General features: G+C 41.7%; 1 protein-coding gene and 1 long non-coding RNA gene across 2 annotated transcripts; one reads left to right on the forward strand and one right to left on the reverse strand.

Moving 5' to 3' along the window:
- Nucleotides 1-2,308: 2,308 nt before the first annotated feature.
- Nucleotides 2,309-3,547, forward strand: LOC114801291 (gap junction epsilon-1 protein). Its single transcript, XM_028999395.1, has 3 exons — nucleotides 2,309-2,347; nucleotides 2,570-2,752; nucleotides 2,992-3,547. Exons 1-3 carry the CDS (start codon nucleotides 2,309-2,311, stop codon nucleotides 3,385-3,387), a joined length of 618 nt encoding a protein of 205 aa, XP_028855228.1. The 3' UTR covers nucleotides 3,388-3,547.
- Nucleotides 3,548-13,047: 9,500 nt separating this feature from the next.
- On the reverse strand, nucleotides 13,048-16,170 carry LOC114794371 (uncharacterized). Its single transcript, XR_003750345.1, has 2 exons — nucleotides 16,063-16,170; nucleotides 13,048-15,738 (listed from the first exon to the last, which is right to left on the reverse strand). It is a non-coding gene; the product is annotated as an uncharacterized LOC114794371 (long non-coding RNA).
- Between the last annotated feature and the right edge of the window lie 3,505 nt (nucleotides 16,171-19,675).

The following is a 19,675-nucleotide window of genomic DNA, read 5'->3' on the forward strand; positions in this document are numbered from 1 at the left end:
CTAAGCAGATTGATATTTAATCATTTACAAGCTTCTACGAGCTTCTACACTTTTTTTCAAGCTTCTTCAATATGGAATTCAGCAGTAGTGGACCCATCGGGACAGCACACCCACTCGTCCGTTCATGGACCATAAAAAACATTAATTAGCACAGATACCCCCAATATTCCCACCAACTGATTTGTCCCAGATCATCTGTCCATGCCTCGTTGGGCTGGCCACAAAATATTCTTTAGGATTAAACGATGGTATGAAATTGGACCTAAAAGAAGAAATATTTGTGTGTGTTTGTGGTTGTGCTTCACCCTTCTTCTCAAGGTGTAAGTTCTTTCATGGTGTAAGGTGTAAGGTGTAAGCTTTCAAGGTGTAAGCTTTTCATTCTAAGCATGTAAGGCTTAATTAAAATGTGCTTGACAGATTTAGGTTTTACTTCCAGGAACCACTGTAAGGCCAATTGGTAACAGAGTGGAAGCCTTTGTCTGTGGAAAGAGTTAACACACTAGAGACATGCTCCCTCTCATCTGTGTGTGTGCTTACATGTTCAAAGTCATACAACAATGATCTATACAGTTCAATAATTACATCATCTACATTATATCATAATGCTCATTACATGTATCTTATATATCTGTGCTCCTTCCCACCAATGCAAATTAAGACCCATAGAAAGTCTCCACAACAGTGGAAACATTATACATTGGGGCTGCTTTTCTGATAAAGCGGACAAGATGACTGATCCATATTAAGGAAAGGATGAATGTGGCCATGTATGGAGATTTTGGGCAGAACCAGTTTTATTGTCTGCACAAATTTGATTATCTGTGCAATTAAACCTTCAATTGAATTAACCCCTTGAATGTCAGTCAGATTTGTGCTATTTCGAATTCTTACATCTACAAGGGTCCTACAACTTATGGTAGAGATGGAGATGTTTTCAAAGAAAAAAAGAAAACACAACAAATAAAGTTTAAAGTGAAAGTGAACTGATTGTCACTTGTGATCCACAAACAGCACACAGTGCTCTGTCCTCTGAAATTTGTCCTCTGCATTTATCCCATCACCCTGAGTGAGCAGGGTGATGCCATGACAGGCGCCCGGGGAGCAGTGTGTGGGGACGGTGCTTTGCTCAGTGGCACCTCAGTGGCACCTTGGCGGATCGGGATTCGAACACACTGGTTGAAATTACACACACACTGGTACATTTATACCTCACTGCCACAAATGGAGCTGCAAAACAATGAGTTCAAACTGTGAAATTTATTTTGAAGTATAAAACACAAACATCGCTGGATACCCTGACTGGGTATACACTAGTGCTGGTGCTTCTGGAATCTTACAGACTGTCCTTTTTGTTTGTGTGTTTTTATTTCGGTTAGACGGAAGATTTTTAATGATGTTTTGATAAAGTTAATGATGATGATTTATATCGCTAACATTTCACAATTTAAACCGACTTCTGTCAAAAAAACAGTTTGTCCAGATTCATGGGAACTCTTCCACTACAAAAATGCAAATTTAGTATGAATGGATATTCTCTAGTTAGTTTTATTTTCCTGTGAATATCTCCAAGTATCTCCAATTTTAAATGTATTCCATATATCAATGGAAACTCATAATCAGACCAAAACTGAGTGAAAAAAACATCACTTTACAGTTTGTGACACAGACACTCAGCAGTCAGTTCAGTTTAACTTTTTAAAACCGTTTTTCAGAGAATGTGGGAAATAAACATGTTGCAATAGGACCCCTTTCAGTATAATCAATGTCTGTATTAATTATTAATTTAGATAAATTAGTTAATATATGTAATTGCTTCTGACTGTGCTCCCTGTTTAAACAAATGATCATTTGTTGTCATGACTCAAAATCTCACTTTATAATAGTATCAGGTATGTAGGTATCTGGCACAATACTTTTTAGGGTGAAAGCCCTTGAGATAATAATACTGCTGATGCCACAATATTTTGTATTTTAAAAACCATTTGATCTATGTTTTAAACTAGTTTCTTTACGCACTTGTGGTTCTCTTTAGAACTGTGAGTGGCATGGGGGTGAATCTTTTTTTGCTGACAGTGTTCACAGGGGGATTATGTTTAAACCACATGTCCATGCCTTTTGTATTTCCCTTATTGTTGTCATTTGGTGCCTCATGAGTAAACTGATGAAGGTATGGCCGGTGAAAAGACCAAGAGCCAGTCACAGGGGTTTGGTTTGCACATACTGTGTGATAAGGTATAAGTGGCAGCATATTGGCCATGAAGGCCAAGAATCACAGATATGGTTGAGTTTGAACAAACAGGACCTAGCCATGTCTTTGAACTACATTAAGAACTTCTATGAAGGCTGTGTGAGTATGTTTCAGATTTTAGTATTTAGTAAAGGATGTGTTAGTATTAATTTGCATATATATATATTTTTTTTACTTTTTATTGTATTTATTTTCATTGTTTTGAGGTACATGAACTTTCTGTATTTTTTTTATGCTATAAATGCTATAATTATACAATGGCAAATTTGTCACAACTTCAGACAATCCATAGACATGTTTGTGTGTATATGTATGTATTAGCTCCGGCCTCCAACTGTGATTGGTCAGTTCCACACATTGTTCTTTGGTTCTGTGCGTATGTTCTTCCTCGGAGTTCTGGGATTTGCAGTTTATGGAAATGAAGCTCTACACTTCAGCTGCGATCCAGACAGCAGAGAACTCAACCTTTTTTGTTACAACCAGTTTAGACCGATAACACCACAGGTAAAATCTTAATCTTAATCTTGTAAATGATGTAAAAGAAGTTAAATGTGAAATTAAATTCATGGTGACTTGATAATTAATCACCCTGTTATGAGATTACATGCTGTGTTTGCTTATGAAAAATTATACATTTTACAAATTATTACAATAGACCAATTCAGTTACACAAATATATCTATTCCCTTAGGGCACACATTAGTATTAGCCTGCAAGTTTACATGCTATTGAACACTTGGCAGGTATTCTGGGCCTTGCAGCTAGTGACTGTCCTTGTACCTGGGGCTGTGTTCCATCTGTATGCTGCATGCAAAAACATTGATCAAGAGGATATCCTGGAGAAACCCATCTACACTGTGTTCTACATCATCTCTGTCCTTCTCCGGATTGTTCTGGAAGTTGTGGCCTTTTGGCTTCAAAGCCATTTGTTTGGCTTTCAGGTCCATCCTCTGTACATGTGTGATGCCGGTGCCCTGGAGAAGTCCTACAACTTCACCAACTGCATGGTACCTGAGCATTTTGAAAAGACAATATTCCTCAGTGCAATGTACATTTTTACCATCATCACTGTTGTGTTGTGCATTGTTGAGATTTTTGAAATCCTATGTCGCCGGTTAGACTATTTAGCCTCTCAATGATTTTCAACATTTTACAATGTATTGGTACTGTTGAAGCCTGAGCAAAGCACTGTCCCCACACATTGCGCCCCAGGCGCCTTTCATGGCTTCCCACTGCTCACCAAGGGTGTTAGGTTAAAAGCAGAGGACACATTTCGTTGTGTGCACATGTACTGTGCTGCAGTGTATCACAATCACTTCACTTGTTTTCCACTTTAACTTGTGTAGAGTTAGCATTGCACTGCTAATTTAAGGTGACCAGAAATCCTCTTTTCCCTAAACATGTCTGGCCGGGTTTTTAGACTTGTCTGGGTGATTACATTAGTCTTGTAATCAACTTCTATACGCATATTCGTGCTACTAAAAAAAAATCATGTTCTGGCAGAGTTCACTCCCCAACCCATCTTCTTCTTCGCAATCTTTTGTGAAACCCCTTTTCTTTGTATAAATAAAATTTCACAAGTAACACACTAGCCTACTTTTTTTTTTTTTTTTAAATATAGCATAAACATAGAAGTTATATTTGCAGTGTTATCTTCATTTTACATATCAAAATGATATTGTGTCTCCCAGTGCTTTCTATTTTGTGTAAACTGGGTCTAAATGCTCTTTGCACGCTATTTGAGCGTGTGACACGCCAACACATCATTTCTCATGCTTGGAAATTACGAACGTTTACCAAAATTCCTACAGCGTGTTTCACAAATAAATCAAAGCTTTCAGCTTCAAGCACATGTTCCATGAATGCATAGCAGAGGGAATCTGCACGCTTGCTGCTGAGCATGCACACTCCCCCCCCTGCGGTCTGACTGCCACTGTGAGGTGTGGAGCTCCACAGTAGGCGGAAACATGTGACCTCTACCATAAATAAACTTTATCCATCGTTAGTGTTAGATTAGGGTTATGGCCTCACAGTGGCTGCAGCCAGATGCTCTTGGCCGCCGCCATCACGCATGCACAAACCCCGCAACTGCTGCCACCAATATCACATAGGACAAGCTTCAAAACTTGAGATCCCTGCTCTTTGAGTGTTAAAGTTTGCAGACCCCGGTGCTTGAACATTGCCCTAACCAGTTACATAATAACTAACACAAACACTTTTTTAAATAAAAAACTGAAGAAAACAAAAATCCAAAATGACGACTCAGCTCCCCCATCTCATCTCAATTTAGAAGACTGATCCTCTACTCCTCTCAGTCTCCCTTTGCTCTTTTTGTCCATGTTTCATCGTCCCTCTGTGCTGATAAATGAGCGTCAACACTGGTGGTGTTATTGCATATGCTGTTATACGTTATGAAAGTAAATTGGGTTTATAGTTTCTCGTGGAATACCAACACTTGGCATGAAACCCTGCCGTAAAAAAAAAAAAAATAAGGCTTAGCCCGGCACGCCCTCTTATATTTGATATGTGATATTTGGATATGTGCCCATCCAGTGTAGTTGCATCTGATTATAGAAATAAATACCTTGTTATACTTAAGCATCAAAATCCATCATTTACTTAAAACATACTGAAATACTTTTACTTATAGGGATGGTCCTAGCCTTTTTGGAGCCCTGGGCAAACATCCAACACCTCACAAAACAAATGGCACACTTAACACCTGAAAATAGGAAATAGAAAACAGATCAGTGCCCAGAAATCATGATGCCAGGGCAGCATGGGTGAGCACACGTTAAAAAAAAAAAAAAAAAAAAAAAAAGTCACTGCCCTTCATGTCATCCCCACCACGATGCTGCCCAAATCGCCCAAATCAAACATCACCACTGTCTGTAAAGGTTTGTTGGTGAGCATGTCTTCCAAAAGATTTTCTTTGTATCCCAAGAACTAGATGTTGCTTTTCTACAAGTTTATCAGCAGTGTTTTTCCAAAGACTGGAGTATAATAAACCTTTGAAATTTTGTGCCAGATATACTACTTTAATTAAATTTTAAAAATCTGCATTTTAGGATAAATCTACTAGTTTTAAAGAGCAAATAGTAGTTTTTTTTTTATGTACCAGTACCTAATCTCACTTCTTAATAGTGCACGACGGGGATACAGTGAGCTACATTTTAGATATTCTTTTCAGTGAGGTAAGCCATATTCAAAATACTTTCTTATTCTATCATAAAAAAATAACCTTACCTGTAAATGTAAACATATTTATATATATTCTTTTTATTTAGGCTATTGTCACATGCTCCCACTCACACGACGGGGAGTACCGTGGGAATGAGGTGATGAGACTCCTTTAAAAGGGTAAAATGACCACTCCCAGGTCGCTCAGTCACTGCATGCATTTACAAGGATTATTCGACTTATTATTGTCTTCACTATCTTACCTAGATATATACCTATATTTGTTTCAAAATATTCTATTATTTATTCCCAAGTATAATTTTTTGCAACACAAAACAGAATCTTCACAATAGGACGTCACAGAGTGCATAAGACAGAACAAATTAGAAGTGTTTACAATGACAGAACAATGACAGCACTGCTAATAAAGCAGAACAGAACAAAACATAAAAGCAAAAAAAAAAAATCCCAAACTTTTGAACCAACCAGGTGTTCTCTTATCAATGTATATATATACTTGCATAACATCCTCATCCTTTTTTCATTTACACCCATCCTTGAGTGTACGCATGAGTGTGAACTGGTTTTTCACTGGAGCTCCTGGATGTCAGTTTTGTTGAAGCCGAACGACCTGTCTGACCAACCCCCCAAAGCGCCCCAGAGGAGTATCCACCAATGGAGACCGCCCCCCACCATCCAGGAGCAGACCCCAGATGGCCAGATAGCAGAAGCCCTCCAACCAGTCCAAGATCCAACATCCCCTCCCACTTAGAAGGGTCTGGAGGGCCCCTGAAAAAGTCCTCAACAACCCGCATTTACACAGCCAGACCAGGCACGTCTCTTCCAGTGCTCTTTTTTGCATCGCCTAAAACAGAACATTGACACATCTGAGAATTTGGAATCAAATTAAAAAATCTTTTGAACTTCCAGATTCATCTGTTGATGTCCCAATCTGGTGCAACCATTGTTTCCTGCCATCCTGTGTGTAACAGTCAGAGAAAATGTCTTGGTTTTGTTTATGAATATGTGTCAAAATATTAGAAGTAACATGCATTTGTGTTAAGAAACAACTATATTGTGAAACAGAGGGATATGTCATCACTCGAGTCTCCCTGTATGTGCATGCTCAAGCAGACGTGGTGAGGAAAGACAGTTTAGAGCTGTAGATTTATTAATAATCGCATATAAGTAGTATAAGCGGCAGGAAAATGACCAAAGTTTAAGGGTGTACTCACACTAGGCACGGTTGCAGTGAACCAGGCCCGAGTAATATTGTCCCCCCTCCCCACTCTGGCCTGCACTCACATATGCTTTCAGCATTCGTCCCGGAGCATGCTTACGTCATTATGGTGGGCGGGGTGTGGCATGGGCTGGGTGGTTGGTGGTTGTTTGTCTGTTTTGTCATTCATTTGAAAAATGATAAATAATAATAAAATTAAGATCCAGCCTCGGTACTGCGCTCTCTCTTAATTATTTTTTTCGTTTATTTTATTTGGTCACTCAGAACACATCAGTTTCTCCAGAGATCAACTGCTAAACTTTAGGCAGTCATCTCAAAACATTTGTTATCCTTTCTTCACAAACCCGGAAAGTTTTTTGGAGATTTTAGTCGGAGGAGCGGCAGCTATCTGCGGGGCTTGGCGTGCTCAGTGAACGCACCCCCAATGCTGCACTAAACCTGCCGGGCTTCCACCTCTATCGCATGGACCACAGAGCTCTCGGGGAAATCAAAGGGTGGCGGAATCTATTTCTACATTAACGAAGGAAGGTCACAGTGCTACAGAAATTCTGCAGCCCAAACCTGGAAACTTTTTTCACCCCACTGCAAACTTTTTTATTCACAGCGGGAGTGTTCTTCCTTTGTTCTGGTCAGAGCAAGACTGTTTTGACTGCACTGATTGGTCTGTTTTTGAAGCTGCATCTGATAATCTGGATGAGCTGACAGACACTGTGACATCATACCTCAGTTTTTGTGAACATGTATGTGTACCAACCAAGACCTTCTGCACATACAACAACAAGAAAACATGGTTCAATCCCAAACTGCAGCATCTTCGAAAGACCAAGGAAGATGCCTACAGAAGCAAGCCAGGAATACTCTGACCAAGGAGATCAAAGTGACAAAAAGAAGGAACGATTCTCAGCCAACGATCCTGCATCAGTCAAGAAAGGCCTGCGAGACTTCACCAGCTACAGACGACTCCCACCCCCTTTTGCAGCAATCAAAGACCTGGCAGAAGAACTGAACACCTTCTACTGCAGGTTTGAGAAGGACAGATTCACACCCCTCACCCTCCCCACCCCAGAGACAATGACCCCCATCACATCTCTCACCCCCCCCCCCTCCTCCTCTCTCACCCACCCCACCCCAGAGACAATGACCTCTCCTCATCTCTCTCCCCCCTGGAACTCAGTATACATGCTGAGGACATGTGTTCCACAAACAGAAGACCAGGAAAGCCGCGGGTCCAGACAGTGTTTCCCCCTCCTGTCTCAAAGCCTGTGCTGAACAGCTGGCTCCCATCTTCACCCACATCTTCAACAGATCCCTGGAGCTGTGTGAAGTTCCCACCTGCTTCAAACGCTCCACCATTATTCCGGTCCCCAAGAAATCCACCATCTCTGGTCTGAATGACTACAGACCTGTTGCCTTGACGTCTGTGGTCATGAAAACCTTTGAACACCTGGTTTTAGCCCATCTGAAGAAGTGGATCAGCAACTTCCTGACAGACAGGAAGCGGCAAGTGAGGCTGGGGGAGATTAACAACAACAACAACATTTATTTCTTATATAGCCCCAAATCACATACAGTGTGTCTCAATGGACTTTGACAGGCCCTACAGTTGACACCCCCCACACTTGACCCTTCTGCACACAAAGAAAAACTCCACACAAAAAAAAATCTAGGAGAGAGAAAAAAAAAAAAGGAAGAAACCTTGGGAAGGAGTGATACAGAGAGGGACCCCCTTCCAGGGTAGAGTGAGCCTGCAAATGGTGTCAGTGTAGGGTTGGGGATGATATAATAATAAGTCCTACAGTTGTAGGGTTGGAGGAGTCCAGGATGGTCTAGATTATGTGTCCACAATGATGTTACTGGTCCATTTGAAGATCGCTGAAGCTGTAGTTGTAATGGTGGTGGTGGCTGTGGTGACCCTCTGGTTTGTTTCATGGTATGTCCTTGTTTAGCAGTTGTCAGGAACCAGGATTTATTTGCTGGTCTCTTCACTGGGGTCTGCCAGTAGTCTGGGTGCTTGATTCCGTGTCTCTGAGAAAAACAAACAAAAGCAGCGGCAGACGGTTGCACTGTACGACCGATACTGAAATATGTGGTTATAGCGGTATATTGGTGCTACAGTGGCCCGGTACCCTAACTAGGACAGCCTAACTAGGGTGAATTTAACTTTGTCTGTGTAACAGGGGGACTCTGTGATAAACTGGACTTTATAATTGACACTGCGTCAAAGTGAAGTGAAATGAGGGTCTAGGATTTTAACAAAAAGCCAGAGAAAACAGATAGGTTTTGAGATTGGATTTAAACACTGAGACTGTGTCTGAGTCCCGGACACTGACAGGCAAGCCGTTCCACAACTGCGGAGCTCTATAGGAGAAGGATCTGCTCCCAGCTGTGACCTTCTGCACCTTTGGTACCAGTAGTGACCCCGCACCCATTGATCGAAGGGGGCGTGGCGGTTCGTAAAGAACCAAAAGTTCACTCAGGTATTGCGGGGCGAGACCATTTAGAGCTTTATAGGTCTAAAGTAGGATTTTGTAGTCAATCCTAAATTTGATGGGTAACCAGTGCAGTGATTGTAAGACTGGGGTGATGTGGTCAAATTTCCTAGTTCTAGTTAGAACTCTGGCTGCAGCATTCTGTACTAGCTGGAGTTACTCCTGCACCTACTAGAGCATCCAGACAGTAATGCATTGCAGTAATCTAACCTTGATGTAATAAATGCATGGACCAACTTTTCTGCATCATGCATTGAAATGATATTTCTTATTTTTGCAATATTTCTAAGGTGAAAGAATGCTATCCTAGTGACATTGTCTACGTGCGAATTGAATGAGAGACCTTCATCAATGATCCTTCACTTCAATACTCGGTGAGATAGAAAGGCTATCCAGGGTTATTGTGTAGTCAGCCAGCTTATGCCTGGCTGCTTGAGGCCCAAGTACAAGCGCTTCTGTCTTGTCAGGGTTTAACAGGAGAAAGTTGGTGAGCATCCACTGTCTAATGTCCTTCAGACAATTCTCTATTTTGTTCAGCTGCTGCCTCTGATCTGGCATTGCTGACAGATACAGCTGTGTGTCGTCAGGGTAGCAATGAAAGCTAATACCGTGTTTGCGGATGACGTCACCTAAAGGTAACTTGTATAGAGAAAAAAGTAACGGACCTAGGACAGAACCTTGTGGAACACCAAACTCTACTTTACTATGTGAAGACGAAACACCATTGATGTCCACAAACTGATATCGGTTGGTCAAATATGATCTGAACCATTCAAGGGCTGTTCCCTTAATCCCAATAACCTGGCAAGGAGAATAGCGTGATCGATAGTGTCAAACGCTGCACTCAGATCAAGCAGGACAAGCAGCGAGATGCGTCCCTGATCAGAGGCCAACAGCAGGTCATTAACCACTTTAACCAGCGCTGTCTCAGTGCTATGATGAGGTCTAAATTCCGATTGATATACTTCATGGATATTGTTACAGTCTAGGTATGCGCTCAGCTGCTGGGCTACGACTTTTTCCAAGATTTTTGATATAAACGGAAGGTTGGATATCGGCCTATAATTTGAAAGCTGACTTCGAACAAGATCCGTCTTTTTAATCAGGGGTCTAATGACTGCTACCTTGAACGAACTTGGTACATGGCCGGTGTTAAACGACGAGTTAACAATTTTGAGGGTAGAATTTATAATATCGGGTGCTATTTGCTTAAGGAACCTTGTTGGAATCGGATCCAAAGCGCAAGTACATTGATTTGACGACGAGATTAATTTAATTAATTCATGCTCTTTAATAAGGTTGAATCGTTCTTATCGGTGGTCGTCTATTAGAAGATTATTTTCCATGGAAATATCGGCGGATATTTCTCTCTATTCGTGACAATTTTAGTATTAAAGAAATTAATAAAATCATCGCTACTATGATGATATTGAGTGGTCGTATCCGTTTCTGTCTTGGCTATTGTTTTAAACAGGAATCCGGGATTATTTTTGTTTTTGTCTATTAACGAGGAGAGATACGTTGATCGAGCCGCGCTAAGAGCCTTCTTATAGTTAAGTAGGCTCTCCTTCCAAGCTATTCGGAATATGTTTAATTTACTTTGATGCTATTTGCGTTCTAATTTCCGGGCGGTCTTCTTAAGCGAGCGTGTGTGATCATTATACCAAGGAATTAAGTTTTTATCTCTTACTATCTTCCTTTTGAGGGGAGCGACTATATCTAACGCACTACGCAGTGTTAATTCTAGACATTTGGTGGTTTTAGGTGTAAGGGATCTAACATTTAATAATCCTATTCTTATGTCGGGGGTGCTGGTGGTAGGTTCAGAAGGAGTGATAGTAACGGGTAGTAAGTTGCTGAAACATCTCGCCCAAAAAGGCCAGGCTTCCCCCTAAATATTGGCCAGTTATTAATAAAGCCCACTTTATTTTTTGGACACCACTCCGACAACCAGCGATTTATGTCGAGGAGCCTGCTACAGGTCTCGTCGCTACGCCGAAACTGCGGTAATGGGCCAGAGCAGATTACTTTATCCGACATCGTTTTAGCCAGTTCAAGCATCTCTATTAAATTATCTTTAGTTATTTCCGACTGGCGTAGCCGGACGTCGTTAGCGCCGACGTGAATTGTTATACTGGAGGACCTGCGGTTATTTTTGCCAGCGATTTTAAATTTGCGCGGATGTCGGGCGCTCTGGCTCCAGGAAAACACAGGATTTTATTCGCTGGTGCCGGTATTCTCACGTTTCTAACTATAGAGTCGCCAATGACTAGAGCCGGTGGACTGTGGGACCCAGCGGATGCCTCGCTGAGGGGGGAGAAGCGGTTCTGAACGCGAACCGGTGTGTGGTGCCCAGGTGGTGGGGGAGCTTGGCAGGTCGCCACGGAAGCTCGCTTGCGTGATTTGCGCCGAGCCGTCACCCAACTGCCCTGCTGTCCGGAGGGCGCTACTGGTAACGGCGCCGGGGTAGACACACTCACCGGCTGACTGGGCTGGTGCGCGTCCGGAACAAGAAAGGAGTCAATTAAGACTTCTGTTTCCCTAATTAAATATAAATTTCGGATGCGCTCCTCTAGCTCGGCTATTTTCTCCGTCATTTCCACTAGTCTCCTACACTTCCCACAGGTGAAATCCTCACTACTGACGGAGTTCGTCAAGCTGTACATTTCACACACTGCACATGGGATTAGTGAGGGAGCCATAACTTACGTTTTTGGTGAATTTGTGTGATTAATTCTGAGGTAGTTCAGGAAGTCCTTGGACGTAATACCAGCTCGCGCCAAACACACCAAACAGTGCAGCACCGGAAACCGGATTACTTCTGGAATACGGTCCCTCAGCACTGGTGCCCCTCAAGGATGTGTCCTCTCCCCACTGCTCTTCTCCCTCTACACCAACGACTGCACCTCCAGGACCTCTGCTGTAAAACTCCTGAAGTTTGCCACCATCATTGGGCTCATTCAGGATTGTGATGAGTCTGCATACCGACAGGAAGTGGCTGGTACTCTGGTGCAGTCAGCACAACCTGGAGCTGAACACAGAATTTAGAGATGGCAGTGGACCTCAGGAGACATCCCACAACATTGCTTCCCCTCACCATATCAGACAGCCCAGTGTCTATTGTGGAGACCTTCATGTTCCTGGGCACCACATTTTTACCATGACCTGAAGTGGGAGACCAACATCTCCTCCATCCTCAAAAAGACCCAGCAGAGAATGTACTTCCCCAGTTGCCTCAGGAACTACAGTCTTCCACAAGAGCTGCTGATCCAGTTACTGCAGTCATTGAGTCTGTTCTGTGCTCCTCCATCACCGCCTGGTATGGAGCCGCCACTAAAAGAGACAGGATCAAACTGCAGCAGACGGACAGCAGAAAGGATCACTGGTGCCCCCTGCCCTCCATCCAGGACCTGTACCTCACACCTTGGTTACAGACTCTTTGACCTGCTGCCCTCTGGCAGACGTTAGAGAAGCCTGCAGACCAGGACCACCTGACACAGAAACAGTTTCTTCCCCTTGCAATCTCCCTCCTAAATAGCTGAAACTGTCACACTGCGAATCACCTTAACATTGCACTGCACTTTATGTACACTCTTATGTACACTCTGTTTATAAGATTTAGATCTTTTGTCTATTATATTGTACTGCACATTGTTCATACACACTGATATGTACATTCATACATATATTTATATTCAGTAAATATATTTAGAAACATATTTTACAAATTACACTTATACACATCCTTACACATTGTTGTTTTTTTGTTGTATTTGTTTTCTTCTACTCTGTACTTGAGAGACACCATCAACTGGAATCAAATTCCTTGTATGTGCTTGCACATACTTGGCCAATAAACATGATTCTAATTCTGAAATAAATACATTACAAAAGTATTAGTTTTTTATTAAAAAAATATGTAAAAAATAACATTCAATACAAATCATCAATAGTATGATTCATCAACAAAAAAAAGACCTATTGAGCTTGTTATTCAAATTCGTCTTTTTAGTCTTCAGTCAACTCAAATTTTGTTTCCTTGGTAGATGACTCAAGTTGTTACCACTTTGATGGTTGTCTGAGGAAAAGAAGCTCTTCAGCTGAAGAATCAGTTCAGTTCTGGCCACAGGCTCACCATAGTCATCCAAAGAATAATCAAGAACTCAGGGTCTTAAGCAGAGTAAACACAACCAAACAATTATAGCCTGCACATAAATAATAACATGATTGGATACAGCAGTTACAAGTTCCAGTTCCTCACAGCTAAAACTTATTTATTTTCTTTAAATCCCTATATTTCCACAGCAATATATCACATGCATGCTTTTTCAAAATATCTTTCATCATACATGAAATTACCTAAAATGTCCCCTGACATGAAAAAAAAGTCCCCTAATACTATATCTGGAGTTGCTTTATGAAATTCATCCTTGGTGCAGAATTACAACCACTTTTAGCCAGTCCCACAATGAGATTTAACCAGGGCACCTCGTTTTGATATGTATACCTTTAAATATGAATGAGGAGGAGAAAGGCAGGATGAGGAGGATAGTGGCCTATAGAAGATGAGGGGGCATTCACGGAAATTACTTCATCAACACATTCACCAACCACAATGTTTAGCGCAGACAAGACAGTAGTGTTTTTCCAGAAAAATAATTTATTAAGCCATTGTTTCTTCAGAATGTCGCGTGTTACTGAGACTTTGCCAAAGCCTCCATCCTGCAGAAGATGTTTTAACTTCCACTGCATTGCCCTTGTGATATGGCCATTGAACTGAATTCCAGTGCGAGGGTAGGGATAGAGGGGCCACGGAGGCGTTGGTGGCCAAAGCACTCCAAAACAGCACCATTCGACCGTTGACCTCACCAGCTGCAGCAAGATTCTTTTTTGTGGCCAAGAAGGATGGGGAGCTAAGCCCCTGTATTGATTATTGTGGGCTCAATAAAATCACCATTAAAAACAGTCATCCCTTTCCTCTCACTAACTCCACCCTCTATGCCTACGGTGGCCCTGAAGTGCAAACCACAACGACAAAAGAAGAATCACATCGACAAATTGAGAATCACAATTACATTAAGAAACCGGAAAGGGTAGGTACCAGTCAGCAACAGGAGACATCGCTGATTGGACGACAGTCTTTCGTCTTTGAAACCGGACGTTCCTCTGCCTGTAACGCATTTCGTTTGAACGGCGGAATGTTTTGTTCAGACTGTGGGAAAAAGTTGGTGGAAGAGTCACCGAACTTTTGCAGCGGCTGTGGCAAAAGGCTTTATGACGCATCTAGCATCGCAGACACGTCACTCCCATCGAGTAAGTTAATAAGCATGATAAAAGGTTTGTTTTTATGGTTGTATTAGCCTAGCATTAGCTGTTTCCAGACCATAACAGACCAGAGGGCTGTTCCACGAAGCGAACTCGGAAAATCGAGGCTCATTTGAAAATGCACACCGCTGTCAAAATGACTGCTCAAGACCTTTCAAGTAGTGAAGGTTTGGGGGCAGTTCTAGTGTTAAACAAACCTCACAGCTAGGGTGCCACGAACCAGGCTTGTCCACAAGCATATTGCATAGTGAATAAGCTGAATTACTACAGGTTAGCTTGTTCCTTTATTAAGCCGTGGTTTTCAGAGTGAGCCTGGCTTTTGGGATTAGTTTTTTAAGTGCACTGCAACAGCATTCCAGTGTGCTGACCCCACTCATATGCATATATTCAATTTAGCAAGGCGGAAAGGAACCACTACATACATTAAAAACTGAAGGAAAAACAGAAGGGCTGGAGCACTCCATTGAGTCCAAAAGTTCTATTAGGTGCAAAAAAGGAAAGGCACTAAAGTGTCAGCACAGTGTGTGTCTTCGTCAGAGTAACTCTGACCCTTCTGTTTTTCATTATGGCTGTCCATCAGCTGTAGAGCAACTCGTGAGTGGATGACGCGCGGAGTGCCTTTTTACACATTCAAAACTGAAGTTCAGTTTTGAATGTGTAAAACCCAGCTATGTCCTTCAGGGTTAAATACAGTTCTGTGGCTGATTCCCAGTCTTGTGGCTGCTGCAGTGTAGAGCCTATTCCTCAATGTTTGAATCACCACACAATCCAACCGGTAGCCTCTCCTCAGGAAATGCATCCAGTTCCCTCTCCTCAACAGCAAATCCACAGTCTCTTGAACCATATATGCAAAATGAAAATAGAACAGCTGACGATATGGAACTATATAAATCAACGCATGCAGTGACAGGTTATAAACTGCTCTATCACACTTATGTGTAAAATTATGAATATATATTAACCAACTTAAGCAATAAGACAACAATTTGCATTTAGTTTAATGCAAAAGCTTAATTCATTTTGATAAGAACTCATACCTGTGAGGCAAGAGATAGAGTTCGTTTGGAATCCCCCCTGGACACGATGCAAGTCTGCTTGGCCGGATCCTGTGTTTGTTCCAGAGGTGTTTGCATTCATCCAGGTCTGTCTGTAGAACCCTGCTGAAGCAGAATCTCAGCAAGCATTGGTGTTCGTGGCTTCCATTGAAGTTTCCAGAGTCTCTTAGGTCTCCAAACAAGTCCATCCAAAACTGAGACCTGGGTATATAATTAGTAATATTTAAGTATCAATTTAGCTTTATTCTTGGTCATTTTATAGTGTTTGAAAAAAAATATCCCCTCTTACATTTTGGTCTAATTTAAAACATGCCACAAATGGATGTCAAACAAAGTAATGCATATTAGTTTTCCATAAATATGGTAGCGACCCAGCAGTAATGTTATTGTTAAAATGCTGTATTCTTTTCACTCTGCTCTGTGTGTTGGTTGTGAGGACCCTCTGGTCTGCTATGGTCTGGAAACAGCTAATGCTAGGCTAATACAACCATAAAAACAAACCTTTTATCATTCTTATTAACTTACTCAATGGGAGTGACGTGTCTCCGATGCTAGATGGGTCATAAAGCCTTTTGCCACAGCCGCTGCAAAAATTTGGTGACTCCTCCACCAACTTTTTCCCACAGTCTCAACGATTTTGGGAAAAAGACATATTGCGATTATTGAGATCAATATTGCGATATGCGATATGATAAAGGACACTTGCTTGTATATCAATGAAAAGTCACATACTAATAGTGAAATGTTTAATTTCAAAGTGAAACATACAAACTACTTATAACAACCTGAAATGCCCAGTGCTTTCAAAATGCAATTTCTACAAAATAAATCACAAAAAACTCTTTTACATTACTGTCGAACGACAAGCCCTGGTAAGGCTAAACAACTGTTTTGATTATATTTGGCCATTATAAAATCCCGTATTATAGTTCTTACGTTTAACCAAAAGGTTGTTTGGAGGCTGACTTGAACACAGGAATGCATAGCTTTGCTAGCTTAGCTAAGGTTAAGATTTGTAAACTGAGATGAATTTCTTTAGGAAACCTTCAAAGTTTGAGAAAAGTTAACTAAACAGCTAAGAACAGTCTAAATAGTTAATGCCTACGTTTAGCCAAAACGCTGTTTGGAGGCTGACTTGAACACAGGAATGCATAGCTTCGCTAGCTCAGCTAAGGTTAAGACTTATAAAACGGGATTTTATAATGGCCAAATATATTCAAAAGAATTGTCCAACCTATGAAATGTAATCCCCCGGGATCTGGTTTGGAGCGTACAGCGGTTTGTACAGCCCCAAGCAGCACAAGAATGAGGCATTTTTATGCACTTCTCTCCATAGACATGTATATGCTTCACGCAGAGCCTCTCGCAATATGGCGGCGACGTTGACGTACGATGCAGCGCGTCATGCGGCGTCTAACCATATGTCTCCGAATCGAAAGTCATGTGACCAATCACGTCACATCCGACTGAAGTGAGACTTCAGTCAGCTCGCAAACTTTGAGGATGAGAGAATGGATCGGATATGTTGCCGATCCAATCCATGTACTAATCATTTAAATCGCATCTTTTTGTGTTCATGTAATCGCACAGACTGACATCGCGATTACGATTGCGATTAGATTAATCGTGCAGCACTAGTCTGAACAAAACATTCCGCCGTTCAAACGAAATGCGCTACAGGCAGAGGAACGTCCGGTTCCAAAGACGAAAGACTGTCGTCCAATCAGCGATGTCTCCTGTTGCTGACTGGTACCTACCCTTTCCGGTTTCTTAATGTAATTGTGATTCTCAATTTGTCGTTGTGATTCTTCTTTTGTCGTTGTGATTCTCAATTTGTTGTTGTGATTCTTCTTTTGTTGTTGTGGTTTGCATTGGACCTGCATTCTGCGTACAACTTGATCTGCATCAGAAAGGGTGATGAATGGAATACAGACTTTTTCACACCCACCAGTCATTATGAGAGCGTGGTTATTCTGTTTGGGTTGTGCAATGCGTCTGCCATCTTTCAATAATTTGTTTAAAATATCCTCCTTGACATGTTGGGACAGTGGGTGTATGCTTTTATTTTCAGAGCAGGCAAGTGAACCAGTACAAGCCAAACCAAAGACCAGTAATAAACAACAAGCAACAGGGGGAACACTGGAAGGGAACCTTTATTATTATTATTGTTATTTTTTAAAACATTCACCTAGTTTACCTAGTTAGGAATGATTAGGAGTCAGAACACCACTAGGGTAACCTTCTGTCTACAAAATGGCAGGTGGTGATGTGGATTTGTTTCAATGAGTTTTGCCGCATCTTGTGTGTACAGTGTTATAATATGAACGTCACTAAATACTGATATTATAGATACAGATTAATAAAGTTTAGTGTTCATTACATGAAATGCCACACATTTATTTCTACCAGCTGTAAGTCCTCACTAACACCATTTTAATGAATAAATATATAACTTCCAAATTCCAATTATTTTCCTCAGGAACTCTTCAGAATTTTTGATATGTTAAAAGAATAAACTTTATGAAATAGTTGTCACGCTGAAGTGAGGTGACAAGATGAAAGAGTGAATGTCAGAAGAGATGTGTAACCAAATTGTGAGATTACGCACAATTAGAAGAAGGCAGGAGAGGGGATCTGGCTTACTTGGTTTAGGTGAGTTGAAGATGAGCCGAGACGACTGAGCATCGGACAGCTATCAGAATGCTAATTATATAGGAAACGTGTCACCCCGTTATGCATTCGTACTGCCACGTCACCAATGTTCCTCATCCTCGTCTTCCTCCGCTTATCCGGGTTCGGGTCGTGGGGGCAGCATCCCAAAAAGGGACAGCCCTCTCCCCAGCCACTTCCAACAGCTCCTCTGGCAGGACCCCAAGGTGTACCCAGACAAGACTGGAGATATAATTTCTCCAGCTTGTCCTGGGTCGACCCGGGGCCTCCTGCCAGCAGGACATGCCCGAAGCACCTCCTCAGGGAGGCGTCCAGGAGGCATCCTGACCATATGCCTGAACCACCTCAACTGGCTCCTTTTGATGTGGAGGAGCAGCTGTTCTACTCTGAGTCCCTCCCGAATGTCCGAGATCCTCACCCTATCTCTAAGGCTCAACCGGCCACCCCCACAATCTTGTTCTTTTGGTCATTACCCAAAGCTCATGACCATAGGTGAGGATTGGGATGTAGACAGACTGGTGTGGTGGGAATTTTCCCATCTGGGGAACTGCAATAAAGAAAGTCAACTAAATTGATTTAGCAATGTTACAAGCGAGTTTCTTGCCTGCAACATTGAGAAGACCTTACAATATCTTGCAATGTCTAACAGGTCCCTGTAGTGAAAGTAATTTTTTATATATTTTTTTTATAATTTCAGAGTATTTATGAATACTGCCATGCAGTGAAACCATGAAATTGACAGTTGCTGATAAAATCCAAATTGCATCAAAAACCCATGTAGAAACACATCCTCTGTCATGCTCATAACAGTAACTTTTCGTTTTGTACATTTGGTACATCCAACAGTGACTCCAATAGTAACTCACACGCGCATACCCTCCCAGATTCTACATCACCTCCCAGGTCCAGATTTTCATCCAGCACCTGGTCCTACCTGCCAGACCTTCACAGTTTCCTTCTACACAGTTTCCTTCTAGTACTTTCCTCCACGCAGCATCCTGCCAATCAGGAATAAGTAGCATCACTGCCCATCACCACTACTCTCTATACAAATCATCAACAGCAGTAAAACAAATATAATTCCTTTACACAAACGATTAATCTTTACTTAAAATAAGGCAAGTTGCCCCCCCTTTAAAAAAAAAAAAAAACAAATAAATAAAAGAATGCATGAAAAATAAGCTACAGGATGGAGTGAATCACCATGTGGTTGTAGGAGAACAGAGGTCATGTAGTTACATTCTCATCAACAGTTTGGATAAAAAGGTTTGGAGTGCTCGGTCAAGCCTAATGTGGGTGGGGATTGCAGAGCCTGTTTAAAGCTAAGAGGACCTTCTCTGCATCAGGGTTCTACAGTACCTGAGATGACATTGATTTAGAATGAGTGAGGGCAGTTAAGGCTTGCTGAACTCAGAGAAATTTGGAACAAACATTCTACAGTGGGAACAAAAGCCAATAAATGACAACA

This window comes from Denticeps clupeoides, chromosome 1 (genome assembly GCF_900700375.1).
Source record: "Denticeps clupeoides chromosome 1, fDenClu1.1, whole genome shotgun sequence".
NCBI lineage: Eukaryota > Metazoa > Chordata > Actinopteri > Clupeiformes > Denticipitidae > Denticeps > Denticeps clupeoides.

Coding starts and splice junctions, on each gene's coding strand:
- LOC114801291 (XM_028999395.1), top strand. CDS start 2,309: ATGTCTTTGAACTACATTAAGAACTTCTATGAAGGCTGT. Junction 2,348..2,569: donor AGAACTTCTATGAAGGCTGT/GTGAGTATGTTT, acceptor TGTATGTATTAG/CTCCGGCCTCCAACTGTGAT. Junction 2,753..2,991: donor TTAGACCGATAACACCACAG/GTAAAATCTTAA, acceptor AACACTTGGCAG/GTATTCTGGGCCTTGCAGCT.